This window comes from Budorcas taxicolor, chromosome 6 (genome assembly GCF_023091745.1).
Source record: "Budorcas taxicolor isolate Tak-1 chromosome 6, Takin1.1, whole genome shotgun sequence".
Classification (NCBI taxonomy): domain Eukaryota; kingdom Metazoa; phylum Chordata; class Mammalia; order Artiodactyla; family Bovidae; genus Budorcas; species Budorcas taxicolor.
The window spans coordinates 100,704,567-100,722,688 of NC_068915.1; the positions used below are offsets into that span (position 1 = coordinate 100,704,567).

Here is an 18,122-nt window from a genome sequence, read left to right on the forward strand (position 1 = left end):
CAATTTCTTAATTATTCCTTCTGTGAACAATGCTAGTCATGAGAAAAGAGAGTGAAGCAGTTCAGTCTCAGATACTTGTTTTCAGAAATACTCCTTTAAGCATAAAAATGTTTCAGAGACCACTAGCATTTCAAGATTGATTTCAAAGATTATACAGGTTTCAAAGTGTATGTGTTGTCTTTCCGAGAGGGGGAGGAGGAAATAAGAGAAACCAACAAACAGTTATGTACGGATGTGAGAACTGGACCATAAAGAAGGCTGAGAGGCAAAGACTTGATGCTTTGGAACTGTGGTTTGGAGAAGACTCTTGAGGGTCCCTTGGACTGCAAGGAGATCCAACCAGTCAATCCTAAAGGAAAGCAACCATGAGTAGTCATTGGAAGGACTGATGCTGAAGCTTAAGCTATTCTTTGGCCACCTGATGCGAAGAGCCAACTCACTGGAAAAACCCTGGGAAAGATTGAAGGCAGAAAGAGAAGGGGGCGAAGAGGATGAGATGGTTGAAGGGCATCACCAACTCAGCGGACATGAGTTTGAGCAAACTCCAGGAGATATTGAAGGACAGGAAAGCCTGACATGCTGCAGTTCATGGGATTGCAAAGAGTCAAACACAACTTAGCACCTGAACAACAACAAGCAAGCAGTTAACTGCTGAGGTTTCCTAAAGCTCACTCTTAGGTGGGAGGGCCATTTGGGATGTTGATTTGGCCATTGTGACTGGCCAGGCTTCTGTTTTCTTTTGTTTGTCTCCCTGAAAGTGTGATCAAGAAGAGGCTCCCCTTTCCAGGAGAGAAAAATAGAGGCAAAACCTCTGGGTCAGATTTTCACTTGTGGCTCTTTCCCTCTCCTGGGACTCTTGTTCTCAGCCATGATGTCCTGGTGGCCTCCCTGTGTGTGCCGAGCAAAGGCAGACCATTCAGTTCCTGCTTGGAATGAAAGCTCAGGCTCTGTGGACCACTTCTCCATCTTTCATTTTGCTTTGGCTATTTTTCCTTATTCAGCAGTGCAGTGTGAATAGACTGGATTCTGAGTTAATGCAGGCCTATGGGCTGTTGCTAGGACAAAAAGCTAGGCTTTGTTTGGGGAATGACATTTGTTTGCTGGCTTTCTCTTGGAAACATAAGAGCCTTTCCCTTTTAAGCAGATTCTTTTTTTTTCCCCATGCTGAAACCATGGTAAATATTTTCAATTCATTGGGTTGAACCTAGTGCTAGCTGCATTAGGTACAGTTTATGTTTCAGGGATTCATCGGAGGCAGCTGATGAGGAAACTTTGGCTGAGCACACACTCATGTGTAACTGTTCCTGTCTTTTTACAGGAGGCGATCGAGATCGAATGACAGCCAATCATGAGAGCTATCTCCTTATGGCGAGTACCCAGAATGATATGGAAGACTGGGTCAAGTCCATCCGCCGAGTCATCTGGGGACCATTTGGAGGAGGTGAGTATATTTTAAAATCATGGAAAAACAGGAAGGTTGGCCAAACCTGTTCATCCTTTCCCCAAGCCAGTGTCACTATCAACTCCTATTTTCATATGAATGAATGTTAAAGTAAGTAGTAAACTACTTATTTGTTTTTAGACACATCTCTAAGTAACTTCTAGATGCTTGCATGTGTGCTGAGTAGCTTCAGTGGTGTCCAACTCTTTTGTGACCCCATGGACTGTAGTCTACCAGGTTCCTCTGTCCATGGGATTCTCTGGGCAAGAATATTGGAGTGGGGAGCCCTTTCCTACTCCAGGGGATCATCCTAACCCAGGGATCAAACCCACGTCTCTTATGTCTTCTGCATTGGAAGGCAGGCTCTCTACCACCAGCACCACCTGGGAATTTGGATCAAATATCATTAGTAACCAAATTTCTTTCATGAATACTTTGAATTATAAAAAGATATGATATTTTTCTTTTGTTTTAGATTGTTCCTTCTTATATTGTACTAACAATATATATGACCCTGATACCATAAATGTGGATTAGTTAATAGCATGTAGATACAGGGCAAAAACCATTTTGACTGTTAGTTTTGGATGAGATTTCAGCCCCCAGATGCTCGGTGGTATCAAATAGAAGTGGCAAAGCATTGAATGAGAATCTGCTAATTAACAGAGTTAAAAAAAAATCTTTGAAATCAGGAAAGCATTTGTGGATTGGATAATGTGTGGTGTTTTTTTTTAATCTTATTTATGCAGTATAAAGAATACATATTTGAAGAATAAGGTATATGGTGCTATGAACAGAGCTAAAAGAAGGAAGGATAAAAGATGTGATTTTTCTGTCAAGTGTTATAAAATAAAATGATATAAACAGAAAAACATATTTCAACAGAAAATTCAGTAAATGGAACCAAAGAAATAAGGACCCCAAAATATTCATCTATAACTAACATGTATTTCTAAGACAGTAAAACCTAATTATTTTATGTTGATGTAGTTAAAATAGATGGCATAAATCAAATGCATATTTAATAAAGCAACTGCAACTTTTGTATTTATTTTATATTCTCTTTTGTGTATTGTCAGCACCCTGAATTCATATGTGAAATGTTTTTCCCTTAACATATCAATGCTTCTTAATGACTGACCTCATTATATTTTAAAATAACTTCAAAAATTTCGTTTAAAAAGTTGAAAAGTTAGGTTAAAGTTAAAATAGTGAAGATTCATGGAAGATGTGTTGATATTTTATAAAAGCGATGGTACATCTCTGAAAATTGTTGGTCCTTTAGCATGATGTGGGAAAAGGAGAGGCTGACCATTCACCCCAGTTTGCCTGGTAACAGTGTGGTTTACAACTGTTGTCCCAGGCTAATTATTGATAGTGCTGCCTCTCGCTCTCATGGTGTCCTAGTTTGGATGGCAATTTGTGTGGTCACCCTATTCATATACTAAAATGGCTAATAAGTGACTTCAAAATGTTTGAGGAGGCTGGTGGGCTAAGACTGCATCCCTTAGCAGAGGTGTCTTCATGATTATTCATGAGAGATACATGTGCTGTTACCTTCAGGGTCAAGGATTTATGGGGAATACTAAGGATATGTATTTTCAGTTTGTGTTGTTCCTAAAGACATTCTTCTCCCCTCCATTATCAGATTTTTGGGGCTCCTGAGTTCAGGAGGATTCTTAATATCTGTAGAAAATGGTACTTTTGTTGGGGGATTATTTCCATCAAGTGTGTTACTTTCTCCCTTTCCTCCTCTTCCATCTGTCCTTTTCATAAGGAAAATGAATGAGATCCAGTTTACTTCACCAAATCGGTGGCCACAACAAGTCCTGTCAGCAGAGGGGTATCACAAATACTCTTGGTTCTTAAGTATTAATCTTCAAATTTATGAACCTGGAACTCTAGTAGTTGATTGGTTTACATTCTTTATCCTATGGGATATGCTCCAGAAATTTTGCAAATGCTTGATTCAAATTTACTTTTAAAGAGATCTATTTTAACATAGAGCACTTAGAATAGAAACCATAGTCTGAAGAATAAATCTTCTCTTACCCTCTTTGTTTAATTGAAAAGTGTTAAGAGATTGCACACCAAGCTCTTACTCATTCAATTTGCAAGAAATCTTTTGTGACTCATCTTAAAGTCAGAATTTTCTAAAGTTATTACAGCATGTAGAACCAAACTCCTGATAGAAGGTTGCAACTGTTACCAAAAATCTTGTTTCAAGTGTTTGTATTAATATGGCTCCTCTATACTTACTGATTTATTTTTAAAGAAATATGATAAATTTGGACAATAAACAATAAATTTATGTGACTGAGAATTCCTTTATCCTATATATATATATGGGTTCTACTTAGTACTTCTTTGAAAATAAGTTGAGTTTTTCACTGATTAAGAATATTTTAAAATCACCCCATTAGTTCAACCTCACGTTTTGTAGATTAGGTCATTAAGACCCAGAGAGAAAGAATGACTTTCAAGTTTCATATCATGAGTGATATAAGTAGGAAGAAACCTTGTGTCTTCTGACTAGTGAGCTTCCTGCTTTATTGCACAATCGTGTGATCTGTTACTTTTACTGTGGGACCGTGTGCTGTCTCTTCAATCATGTCCGACTCTTTGTGACCGTATGGACTATTGCCCACCAGGTTCCTCTGTCCATGGAATTCTCTAGGCAAGTATACCAGAGTGGATTGCCATGCCCTCCTCCAGGGGGTCTTCCCAACCCAGGAATCAAACCAGCGTCTCTTATGTCTCCTGCATTGGCAAACATGTTCTTTGCCACTAGTACCACCTAGGAAGCCCACAATTACAAGTCCCTGTTTTATTGATAGTATATTATTCAGTACATAAAAAACAAGAGTGTTTAAAAGTGTGATAAGTAGAATGAGTATAGTTGAGTCCTTCAAGAAATCTGAATTAATGCCATCAAGTAAGTGAAAAGACAACCCATAGAATGGGAGGAAGTATTTCCAGATCATAAATCTGATTTTGCACTTGTATCTAGAATACATATATAACTCTTACAACTCAAAACTAAAGGCAAATCAAAATTTTGACTCAATTAGAATTAATTTAAAATTGGGCAAAGAATCTGAATAAACATTTCTGCAAGGAAAATATCCAAATATCCAAATAAGCACATGAAAAGATGCACAGCGTTATTAGTCATCAAGGAAATAAAAATCAAAAGCACAATGAGATATTGTTTCATACACGGTAGGATTCCTGGAATCAGTAAGTTCAATAATAACAAGTATTGGTGAGGATGTGGAGGAATTGAAACCTCCCTATTTTCCTGTAAAATGTAGCTGTTTTGGAAAAGTTGGGCAGTTTCTCAAATGATTAAACATAGAGTTACCATATGGCCCAACATTTGTAATCTTAGGTGTATACCCAAAAGAAATGAAAATGTATGTCCACACGGAAAATTGTACATCAATATTGGTGTACTCAGTCATTCAGTTGTCTCCAATTCTTACTAGGCTCCTCTGTCCATGGGATTTTCTAGGCAAGAATTCTAGAGTGGGTTGCCATTTCCTACTCCAGGAGATCTTCCTGACCCAGCGATCAAACCTAAATCTACTGTGTCTCAGGCATTGGCAGGCAGATTTTTTACCATTGTGCCACCTGGGAAGCTTGTACATCAATATTTACAGCAGCATTATTCCTAAATGCCAAAAAGTGGAAATGCACTAAGGGATAAACAGAAAGTGGTATGTTCATACAATGGATTAGTCAACCATAGAAAAAATGAGGTGCAATTGAACCTTGAAAACGTGCTAGGTGGAAGAAGCGAGTCAGAAGGAACTGTATGTGTATGTGCATGCATGCTCAGTTAATCCAACTCTTTGCAACACTATGGACCATAGCCCAGCAGGCTTCTTTGTCCATGAAATTTTCCAGACAAGCATACTAGAGTGGGTTGCCATGCCTTTCTCCAGGGGATCTTCTCAACGTGGGTATGAAACCTACATCTCTTGCGTCTCCTGGATTACAGGCCAAATCTTTACTGCTGAACTATAGTCCTATTTATATGAAAGTACAGGATAGAGAAATCTATAGAGACAGAAAGTAGATTACTAATTGCTTAGGGCTGGGATGGGGGAACTGCAATTATAGACAATGAAATGTCTTCTTTGCAATAAATACATTGAAGATGTATCCAAAGGTACTACATAGACTATGATAAATCAGGGTAAAAAGTCACCTTCCAAAAGTCTTTATGGATGCCATTTAATCAATGACAGCAACCATCTTCGAGCAGTGGGAAGGAGATTGGAAGCCAACAGGTATTTATTTGGGATTAATAATCTTGGATTCTATGATGAAAATAGGAAAGGGCAATGTATTCTCCAATGAAAAGCAATTATGACAATTCAATGTCTGTAACTGCAGTTTGACAGCCTGTGTTTTTAAACAGTTACAGTTTTTCATGAGGCACTGGAGCTCACCTTGTTCAGGTTGTTTTTACATGTAAAATATTTCTTCTTTAAGGTTTTTATATTGGACTTTTAATTAAAATATAGGCAACACCTGAGGAAGTTGCCTTGCTTTTCAATATTTAGAAATTAAAAACTAAGTGAAAATCATAAAATATAGGACTTTGGTGTTTCTTCCTATGAAATACAACAAACTTATGATGAATACTGAGATGAAGGAAAGGAACCAGTGGAAATGCAAAAAGGACACATCCTCTCTTAACAACCAAACCTGATAACCTAGTTCAATATTGAATCTAGATACTTCTACTTTCTGTTACCTGATTAGCTTCCCCTCATAAACAGTTGCTTCCCTATTCGTATTGCTCACTGAGAAGTACATGGTATCTGCTTAAAAGTCAAATCCAAAAGTTGGGATGTCAAAACATATATTTAACTTTGGAAAACTTTAGGGTTTTGTTTTTGTCTTGTTGGTTTGTTTTTGTCTTTTTTCTCTGGGTTCCTTTTTCACTGTTTTTGAGGCAGTGTATATGGAGGTACATACCCTGGGATCTGGGGAGAGTGAGAATTCCATTAGCTGTTCATTAGACCTGAATGCAGAGCCTAATTTTAGCTACTAACTAAAACAGGTTCTTCCTGTTTATTTCTGTCTCCTTACGAAAAGACTTGAGTCAGAGATGTATCAAGGCAGTAAAAATATTGAATGTAATCCTCATGATGAATAACTAGCATGTGGGCAAGCAGGGGTTAATTAAGAAGCTCTGTGGTCCTGCCTCTGACACAGACCACTGTGTGGTTTCCCAAAAGTGGTGTTACTCCCACCTCTAGTTTCCATACTTGTGAAATAACACTGGAGAAAAATGTTTCAACTAAGATTCAGTCCAACTCCAAAGTCCTATGATTACATGCGTTCCCTCCATACCAAGGCTCAGAGGAGGGATGCTTTCAGGCACCTAGGTGCCTGCCTCCAGCACTGCCACTGTCTTGGTGGACAGAGTTCTGTACATCACGGTTCCTTATTTTCCTAGCATGCTGCTGTGACGGAGAAAACAGAAACAATGTTTGAACCACAGGACAGAAATAATAATGATTTCCAACAGAAGTTTTCCTATCTAGGCATGCTCATCAGAGTAATGATAATGAAGTTTCTCAAGGGAGGACCTTTGTGTAGTATTCCTCACAGCTTTTTTAACACTCTTGCTGAAAGGCTCAGAAGGCACCCAGAGGCCTGAGGGGTCATTTGGGGTTAAAGCACTAGCATTCCAAATCTGCTCATGGAACAGCCAGGTGGATGAATGATTAACCTAGCCAGTCAATTGTTCAGTGACTAGGACCAAGGGGGTTGGTAGATGTGGGGGCTGGGGTGCTGTGGGTGCATGCAAGAGCTGGGGAAAATATAAAAACAGGATCAATTTTCAAACCACAGGCAGAGAAATAAATATATAAATGTATAAACACATAAGAACATGTTTTAGTTAGAAATAAATATATATATGTAAAGGAGTTAACTTGTTTTGTGGTTATACTAGCAGATTACTTGTTGATACGTTTTGAATATTTTTCTGTTTCACACACACGTGTATATAAACACACACATAGTTTTTGCTTTCTTGAAGATTTATTTATTCATTTTTTTGACGTGGGCCATTTTTAAAGTCTTCATTGGCTTTGTTATCATATTGCTGCTGTTATTTATGTTCTGTGTTTTTTTTGGCCACAAGGCATGTGGGATCCTAGTTCACTGCCCAGGGATGGGACCCAAACCCCCTGGGTTGAAAGGTGAGTCTCAACCACTGTACCGCCAGGGAAGTCCCTACACCTGTAGGTTTTAATGATACGCACACTGAGATCAGCACTCAGAAATAGGCTCAGTGGCAAAGAATCCTGGAAAAAAAATATTGTGTAGGAACGGAATAAATGCAGAAAGGAAGGGTCAAAAAGTTGACCCCCCGTGGGGATGGTTTGGGGCTGAGGCAGCCAGCTGTAAAGGTATGTAGAGGAACAGAGCCGCCAGGGGAGGCAGCGGCAAAGTCAGAGGGAGAAGCCAGGGGTTCACACGCCGCGTGGCATCCCCTCCTCCCCCTCCCACTGTTGTGACTGCACCTGCTGCATGTGACCGCGGGCACTGTAGGCAGCCGCAGCCACGGCGCGGTCACGGCGGCTGCAGCCCTGCCAGCTCCCGCCCAGCTCTCACTGAGAAAGGGGGACCAGGAGCGGGACGAGGGGAAGCAGCTGCCTCCAACAGGGATCCTCCGAGGAGCTTTCCTGGAATTGGGCACTCGACTGTTCTGACGTGGCAGTTCCCTGAAGAGCTCCGGGAGTTTAAAAACAGAAGGGAGAAGCCCGCCGAGAGCATCAAAGGCTGAGGGGTGCTGTAAAAGGACCAAGGGAGTTCTTTCAAAAGAATCTCTCATGCATCGAAATGCCTTCTGGAGAAGGTGCCATTATCAGCCTCCCCTTTTGCTCAGATGAAAGGAGCCGGCAAGGACCGTCCTGAAGTATATCCCTCAGGGGCCTTGTGGTCATTGTTCCTCTCGCCCCCTGCTCATGGCTATTTGCTGACCTTTCCAGAGGAATCTCAGTACCCCCCCGCCCAATTCCAGCTGAGAAGCCAGTTCTCAATTAAAAAATAAAAAAAAAAAAAATTAAACAATCCTGCTGTCTGAATGGAAGGTGCAGCTTGCTTGCTGTGGTTCTTTTTGCCGTGACATTTTGGAATGTCTGCAGAAACTTTAAAAAGAAACAGCCTCCAGAACTCTCGGGATTAGGCAAGAGAAAAGGAAATTATTATTATTATTTTGGGGGGCCAAAAAAGAAGGAAATGAGAGGGGGTAACTTATCCCCCATTCAAGACCTGGCTGATCAAAATCTTCAAGTTCTAAGAAACCGCACTTCAAACCTAACAAACATGAGGTGGAGTGGCTTTGGGGTCCTGAGGTCGCCCAGAGGCAGGTTTTAAAGGAAGCCTGAACCGGGTTCAGAACTTTGGGCCTGTATGATGCCTGAAGACCGAAATACTGGGGAGCACCCCTCGGGTGCCTTGGCGTCTACTTCTTTCATTCCTAAAACTACATACCGAAGAATCAAACGGTGTTTTAGTTTTCGGAAAGGTAGGTAGATAATATGTTCATGTCCTTAAAAAAGAAAAGATACAGATATTTTCTGATGCTTTAAGGTCAGTTTATGCTCAGATAAAATGAGAGTTTGGAAACCAAGAGTTTAAAACTGCGCGAGAGTGGTTTATAGGTGGTTTTGCTTGTCTGCACTGATTTCTGGAGGCGCCTATTGATTTGTTTGTTACTGTCTGTGAATGGGCCGGGTGGGCGGGGCTTAAAGAACGGTGGTCCTATGGGATCACCTTGACAGCCGGAGAACAAGCAAGCTGGCCCCACCATGCTGAGGGGAGGCCGCAAGGCTGCCTTGGGCTGTTCCCAGACCCACACCCAGCAGCCCTGTTGTTCCCCCTTGAAATGAGTCCCTGTCAAGTCCCTGTCCTGTGCTCCCATCAGATCGTTTTGATTCTGTCTGCCTGCCCTTGCCTCACCTTCCCTTAAGAGAAAATTTTAGTAATCACTATCTGTAGTGACTCTTTTTCAGGAGGCTTTCAATCATATTGATTAACACTGATTAGAAATAGGGGTCACCTTGACTTTCCAAATATATCAGAAGGTGGCATTGGGAGAGGGCAAAGATATGAACGATCAGAAACAGGAGTGGGAAAATATAAGTTTATGATCAGTAAAAGAAACTGTTTCCGAAATGACTTGCATAGGGGGAGTTAGAGGATACAAAATATATATAAAGAATGTTTCTAGAAAATGTTTATGTATCAAAATATTTTAAAATTTCCTTTGACTTAAAAATGGGAGTAATTAAATCAAATTATTATTTAACTTGGGGCTAGGTTATTAAAATTTTAAAGTCATGTATGCTAAGTTAATAACTTAATCAGGAGCTGATTTGAGTAACATCTAATGTTGTTCCTTCTCCCCTTTTTTCTTTGATTTGCCCATTGATTAACATTCTCTATCTAGGAATTAACACAAAATAGAAGAAAAAAGCTGTATTTAAAGCAGGATATAGTGGTAACTTTTAAAAACTAAACCTTCGTTCCTTCTGAATCTTTTCCTTTGAGCAGTTAGTATCTGGTTGTGATCATTATCATATATTATAAGCAAGGAATTGGGTGTTAATGTATATTGCTCTCTCATCCACAAAGACAATTAAATGAGAGATACGTCTCATATTTTACAGATCTCTAGAGATCTTGTGGTTACTGTAAGATTGCATCATTGATAGAGAAATTGACAATGAAACTGAAAAAAGCTAGGAATTCATTGCTTCAAGGACATCCCCTCTTCTGGTCCCTCCACCCATCAGCAATTAAATTCGGTTTATCCAAACAGGGAGAGAAGGTCTAATTTCCAGGTTATCGCTGCTCATTTGTAACATGGAATGTTCTGGGGAGCAATTACTTTATCTTTGAAACACAAAGTTTTTTTTTTTTTTTTTTTTTATGTTTTGCACTTTCTGTCTTGTCATGAGCTATAGCACTTCTCCAAGAATCCTGGCTAGCCCTGCTATTCATTATGCCCTCTTCCCTCTCTCCTGAAACATCAGCAAGGGAAGGCAATGCTGAAAAAAAAAAAAAAAAAAAGGGGTAGGCTAGCAAAGGGCAGCCACAGGGTGGGAATGGCGTCCATTTATCATCTCCCGTGGGCTATTTTTAAAGGATTGTCCTTGCCTCTGCGAAGTCTTAGTAATCTGAGGAATGTTCAGCATTTGAGTCAAGGATTAACAGATTTTTAATTGACAAAGCTGCATTCTGGTCACTGTCAGAGGAGAGGTACCGGAAGCCTTCAGCTGTTTTTTAAGTTCCCTCTCCCCTTCTGCTGAGCCCTGCATACCAGCCTCTCCCAGGTCACTGCTCAGCCTGATAGGCAGTGGGGCTTTGGGGGAAAAAGTGCCAGGCTGTGGCTGAGACTGTTTCTGTGCTGCACTAGCCAGGCCCTTCAGCAGCAGCGTCCAGCAGAGAGTTAGATCTTTATTCAAGGTCCTGCACTGAAAAGAATGAACTTTTCTTTCAATCCCAGGTTCCCAAGCCACGCTACCTTAAGAAAAGAGTGTCGTTTTGTTCTTTGTGTCATCCCCTGGGTGCTCTGGGAGTTCTAGAAGTGGATGGGGGTTTCAGAGTTCCTCTCTCAAGCCTCTTAGAAAGCATCCCCTGAAATCCTTTCAGGAATCATGGGAACGCATCCAGAAGTGAAAAATGGTGACATGTCTGCTTTTCCTGATCCACATTTTAAACATATTCTCTCTGTTGTCCTGGCTAGGCTGACAGAATGGAAAGGCTTTCAGAATGCAGAGGGGAGTTGGACTGAAGTTTCCAGAGGTCTGGGGGGATTGCAGCTTCTGTACTGAGCCAGTGGAACTCACTGCTCAGCCATCCTTTCTCTTTCAGACCTCTTCTGTCCTTTACTATTCTTTCCATCTCTGTTTCTTTCTTTAGGTACTAATAAGGGTCTCCCCAGGTGGTACAGTGGTAAAGAATCTGCCTGCCAACGCAGAAGACATGGGTTCCATTCCTGGGTCAGGAAGATCCCCTGGAGGAGGATATGGCAACCCACTCTAGTATTCTTGCCTGGAAAATCCTCATGGACAGAGGAGCCTGGTGGGGAAAATCCAAAGGGTCACATAGAGTTGGACACAACTGAGCGACTGAGCACACGTGCACGCACATACACACACACACACACACACACACGCACACGCACACGCACACACACAAGGTTCTCAGAACTTACTTTCCCAGTGGTTTTAAAAATCGAGGGAATGTGAACCATCTATTGGGCAGGAAGTTGGGGAGAGTGGTGCTTTGCTGGATTTATGTTCTGCTGAGATAAACGTGAGAATGTATTTTTTGTTATTTGAAACTTTATTATTTTGCCTCCATAAGACTAATATTGAATATACAGAGCATAACTGATCTTTTGATTACCTGGGGGTGCGTAACATTTTGGGTCCTGATGTCAGTGAAATTTCTAGTTAGAAAGGGCTGGCTAGTTTACAATTGTTGTGATCACAGGACATACTAAAGTACAATTTTAAGCCCTAACTTTATCCTGTCTATTTCTCGAGTTGCTCTCTTCTTGGAAATAAGTCATCATTAATTCCCCAGTTGTTCCCCCGACACATACCATAGCCATTTAGTTATTGCTCTTTAGTATCTAAACCATGCCCAGTTCTTTGCAACTCCATGGAGTGTAGCCCACCAAGCTTCTCTGTCAATGAAATTTCCCAGGGAGGAATACTGGAATGGATTGCCATTTCCATCTCCAATAACTATTTAGTGGTCATGCCATATTGCTTCTGTGGGCTTCCCAGGTAGCACTAGTGGTAAAGAATCCATCTGCCAATGTAGGAGATGAATGAGATCCCTGGATTGGGAAGACCCCCTGGAGAAGGAGATGGTAACCCACTCCAGTATTCTTACCTGGAAAATTCCATGGACAGAGGCACCTGGAGGGCTGCAGTTTGTGGGGTCACAAAGAGTTGGACACAACTTAGCAACTTAACAGCAATCTATTGCTTTTTCCTTTTTTATATACTTTCAGCTTCATTTCTGTTTCCATCACCTTGGTTGTTTGTGCCTTTGTTGTTTCCAGCACACAACTGACTTTTTAAATTTTCATTTATTTTTCATTGCAGGATAACTGCTTTACAATGTTGTGTTGGTTTTAGCATTGTCCTCTGATTCATCAACACGAATCAGCCATATGTATTTATATATATCCCCTCCTCTTGAACCTCCCTCCAACCTCCCACCCCATCCAACCCTGCTAGGACTCACAGAGCTCCCTGGGTCATGTAGCAAATTCCCACTGGCTGTCTGTTTTACATATTGTGGTATATGTTTCAATGCTTCTCTCTCAGTTCATTTCACACTCTCCGTATCCCGTTGTGTCCATAAGTCTGTTCTCTATGTCTGCGTCTCTACTGCTGCCTTACAAATAGGTTCATCAATACCATTTTTCTAGATTCCATATATATGCATTAATATATGATATTTTTCTCTTTCCGACTTACTACACTGGTATAACAGACTCTAGTTTCATCCAGCTCACTAGAACTGACTCTGATTCTTCCTTTTTATGGCTGAATAATATTTCATTGCATTAATATATGTGCACCACATCTTCTTTATGCCCATTCATCTATTAATGGTCATCTAGGTTGCTTCCATCTATTGGCTATTGTAAGTTGTTGTGGTTCAGTTGCTAAGTTGTGTCTGACTCTGCCACCCCGTGGACTAGAGCACGCCAGGCTTCCCTGTCCTTCACCATCTCCCAGAGTTTGCTCAAACTCATGTTCCTTGAGTCAGTGATGCCATCCAACCATCTCATCCTCTGTTGTCCCCTTCTCCTCTTGCCCTCAATCTTTCCCAGCATCAGGGTCTTTTCCAATGAGTCCACTTTTCACATCAGGTGGCCAAAGTGTTGTAACTTCAACGTCAGCACAAGTCCTTCCGATGAATATTCAGTATTATTTCCTTTAGGATTGACTGGTTTGGTCTTGCAGTCCAAGCAACTCTCAAGCGTCTTCTCCAGCACCACAATTTGAAAGCATCAATTATTCAGTTCTCAGTCTTCTTTATGGCCCAACTCTCACATCCATACCTGACTGACTACTGGAAATATTATAGCTTTGACTAGATGGATTTTTGTTAGCAAAGTGACGTCTCTGCTTTTTAATATGCTGTCTAGGTTTGTCATAGCTTTTCTTCCAAGGAACAAGCATCTTAGAAGCACAAAACTGATTTTAACCTTAAAAGTGGCTCTTCAAGGCAGCATCCTTCCTCACCTCTTTTTACCCTCAATATTGTTCACACGTTTCATACAGTTAATTTGCTAAGGGACATCCAACTGATATTCCTGAAACAGTACTGTTATGCAGTGTTCCACAGCTCAGAAATGTTTTATGAGTTCCTGTTGCTCCCAGGAGGTTGTCCTGACTATTTCATGTAATTATCAAGGCCTTCTAAGCAATTGCAACTGTTCCCACTTCCCCAGACAGGCCCCACTTTCCTCCCTGAACCTATCTCTTACTGCTTTGCTTCTGTCCATTGTCCCTCCTCTGCAGTCTGTCCACACTTTCTTCAAGTCATTGTTGGCTCTCACTTCTTCATCAGGCTGTCTCTGTTCACCTCTTGTATTCTTTACTCTGTAGTCCTTATATCTACTGTTTTAAATTTATTTATTTTTGATTGCACTGAATCTTCATTGCTGCGTGGGCTTTTCTCCAGTTGTAGGGAGTGGAGGCTGCTCTCTACTTGTGGTGCGTGGACTTCTGACTGTGGTGGCCTCTCTTGTTTCAAACCAGAGGCTTTAGCGCTCAGGCTTCAGTAGTTGCGGCACGTGGGCTTAGTAGTAGCAGCTTCCTTTCTCTAGAGCACAGGCTCAATAGTTGGGGCACACGGGCTTCGTTGCTCAGTAGCATGTGGAATCTTCCTGGACCAGGGATCGAACTCATATCTCCAGCATTGGTAGGTGGATTCTTATCTACTGTACCTCCCATATATGTCTTGCATGCTGCCATCAGGCCATTTTATCTTCATATCTATCTTCAAGTGCTGTTAAACACATTTGTGATAAGATATATATATATGTGTGTGTGTACATATGTATATGTGTATGTGTGTGTTGACATATATATTATATATGTATTTGTTTATTTCTTCTGAAAGTTAAAAATAGCGATAGGTCTTTTCAATCCACGATTTAAGATTTATTTATTTACGGTGATGTACAGTATTATAACCTACTAGTTCACAGGCAATAACAGAATAGAAGATCTTTATAGTAATAATGAATACAACCAATAATTTTTTAAGTTAATTGTATATTTTGGAAGTTATAATCACATTTTGGAAATTGATTTGTCCAACAGAATGCTGCTATTTAAATCCATATAATTTCAGTGGTGCTTAATAGCTCATCAATTCACACATCACAGTTTTACAGAATCACCTACCGAGTGATTCTGGGGGTGAGAAAGCAAACAAAACAGGCTGCCTGGAATCTATGAGCTCACACCCTCCTTGAGGATAAGGAAGCATAAATAAAAGTAATTGTTTAATCTGTAAAAAGCACTATAACAAATTATGTGTGAATTCTGAGGAGCTTATGAATAAGAAGACTCACTATGGGTTCATCTGGAAAGGCAATGATTCATATGAACCACGTGAAACCAGATTTGATCTTTGGAAGTTATGGAAAGACATTTTCTACTACATGATCCTAAGAGAGTAGTCAGTGTTCCTGTGGGGGGAAAAAATGTATGTCTGAATTGAATTAATATAATCCAGTAGAAGAGGAAGACTTTTACAATCATATAGGCCTGTGTTTATATCTCAGATCTACTGCTTTCTGTATGTATGACTTTAGGTAACCTTGTATCTCTGAGTCTGTTTATAGAAGGGAGATGCCCTTGAGAATGTCTGTGAGTGTCAAATAAGAAAATGCATGTAAATTCTGTGGCTTGGTACCTGGATGTAAATGATGAGTTTAATTATTCTGCTAATTATTCTGCTGGTCTAAGACCAATGCTACCAGGTCACTATTTTCACATTGTTACACTTTCTTAATTATTTCAAAACTTTATTTTTCTCCCTTCTTCCCCATTCTGACAAGGAGAATCAAGCTTTTACCAAATTCATTGGTGGTTATATAGATTCTGAGCTTCTTGAATTCAAAGGTTTCTTTTCATGTAAGGTTTGTTGGCTACTTGGAAACTACTGGTGAGAGACCAAACTAAGCTTTGGCTGACTTTGCTTCTTAGTTCTGTACTATTTCTTTTATTTTGATTTGTCCATTTACCATGGGCATATGTTCATTTTTAATTGAAAATTACTACAATCCTGGTCACGCCAAGTCTTATTCTGCTAGCAGGGTTGCAGTAAGCACAAATATAAGTAAAAGCAAATTCTCTGTATGACTTGGTGGTAATCTATGGAATGGGAGGGTCAGGGAACTCTAAAAAATAGTTGATAGTAGAACATTTATGTAATGACCAAGAAATTCGCTAACTTGTACCTTTTCCATCAACAAAGACTTTTTTGGTTTTCAAGTTTTTGTAGAAATCAGTACCACAACCTGTGAAGTCTTGATAAGTTTCATTTTACCTTGGAGTTATTCATTTATTTCCTTTAATTGAGGGGGTGAATATTTTGTTTTAATGCCTACATTAATTCCACAGATGTTTAATGGAACACTCAATCCTTATCCACTTTGGTATTGAGTTCCAGGGAACAAGAGAATGTGCCTAAGTCCATTCAAGCTGCTATAACAAAATGCCACAGCCTGGGTGGCTTCTAAACAACAGAAATTTATTTCTTATGGTTATGAAGGTTCAAAGACTGAGATAAAGCCAGCATGACTGGGTTCCAATGAGAGCCCTCTTCTGGATTGCAGACTGTCTACTTGTTACATTCTCAAGGAGTAGAAAGAAAAAGCTCTCTGGGGTCCTTTTCATAAAGGTGTTTGGGTTGGCCAAGTAGTTCATTCAAGTCTTTCATAACATCTTATGTCAAAACTCAAGCTAACTTTTTGGCCAACCCAATGCTGATCCCACTTATGAGAACTTTTTACTCATGACCTAGGGTGAAAGGTGAAAGGGTTAGTAACTCAGTCATGTCTGACTCTTTTTGACCCCATGGACTGTAGCTCACCAGGCTCCTCTGTCCATGGAATTCTCCAGGCAGGAATACTGGTGTGGGTTGTCATTCCCTTCTCCAGGGGATCTTCCCGATCCAGGGATTGAACCTGGGTCTCCTGCACTGCAGGCAGATTCTTTACCATCTGAGCCACCAAGGGGAAGTGATACTCATGACCTAATCATCTCTCAAAGGCCCTGCCTCCAAAAGTCGTTCCCATAGGAATTAGATTTTCAACATAGAAACTTGAAAGGGACACAAACATTCATACCAGGACACGATGATAGAATGAACTATGAGCCTTGGAGTCCTTCATATCTGTCACAAATCCCAGTTCAGTCCTTGTGTCTGCAGAACCTTAAGAAATTTACTCAAATTCCCTTTCAGTTTATAAAATAAATAGTAGTATAAACTGTATAAGCATCATTTTTAATAGTAATAAATGTAGACTATTGTCTTCTTATAATAATTGTGAAAGTATAATCCTTTTTTATTTTTTAAACAATCCATTTTTGACTGGTAGGGAACTAGTCCAATGTGGATAAGGACCTAAATAAATAATTAGAAAGTGATATGTTAAGAAATCAAAGAAAGAAACAGAACAAGTTTGTGACTGGGATGGGTATGAGGGAATGTTTATAAGGACTTAACATAGGAGATTATATGAGTTGACTTTTTCAGGATAAGTTTTCCTAGGCTGACTCTTGACAATAAGACTTATGTTGTACCAAGACACCCAAAGATATAATAAGTCATAACACACATAGGAAACAATAAATAGTTCAATATAGTTACTGAGTAGGTTGTTTTTGAGGGAGCAGCAGTAATGAGGGTGAATATGGCCCAGCACCCAGCATGGAAAGGGTGCTACCTAAATGCCTATTGATTGGATTGTTGATGAAGCGGCAGAGACTGGATTACAGAGACTATATTTCATGAAAGGGCTTCCAGGTGGCTCAGTGGTAAAGAATCCACCTGCCAATGCAGGAGATGCAGGTTCCATCCCTGGGTCAGAAAGATCCCCTGGAAGATGAAATGGCAACCTGCTCCAGTATTCTTGCCTGAAAAATCCCATTAACAGAGGATCCTGTTGAGCCACAGCCCATGGGTTTGCACAGAGTCGGACACGACTGAGCACACACCCATTTCATGAAAAGGAGCTTGGCTAGCCAGTGGGTACCATTGGAAGAAATTAAACAAAAAAAGTGGCATGATCTGATTTAAATATTATGACTATCACTATGGCAACACTTGCCTGACTTGGGAACTTGGCTCTATAAAAGTCAGTTAAGAAGTATTCAGCATCTAATGGCAATGAGTTTGGAAGGGACTGATGTGGCCATTAAATGAGGGTTGTGAAGGAAGGTGCAATCTAGGTCCATTCTCAGATGGCCCTTCAAATATTTGGGGGGGATCACTGGTTCTGAGAACCAAAATCAGGATTATAGGAAGTATGTCAGGTTTTGAAGAAAAAGAATTCACACAGTTTTAAAAATTTTGAGTTTGCCAATGTTTTGAGATACTC

At 40.3% G+C, this 18,122-nt stretch overlaps 1 protein-coding gene across 6 annotated transcripts in view; it reads left to right on the plus strand.

The window, feature by feature from the left end:
* Positions 1–18,122, plus strand: part of ARHGAP24 (Rho GTPase activating protein 24) — a 466,342-nt gene that overhangs the window by 397,051 nt on the left and 51,169 nt on the right. For all 6 annotated transcript variants that reach the window (XM_052641698.1, XM_052641700.1, XM_052641702.1 and 3 more), the window contains one exon: positions 1,319–1,441. In XM_052641698.1, coding sequence (XP_052497658.1) covers positions 1,319–1,441 — 123 coding nt within the window. The remainder of the gene's footprint in view (positions 1–1,318; positions 1,442–18,122) is intronic.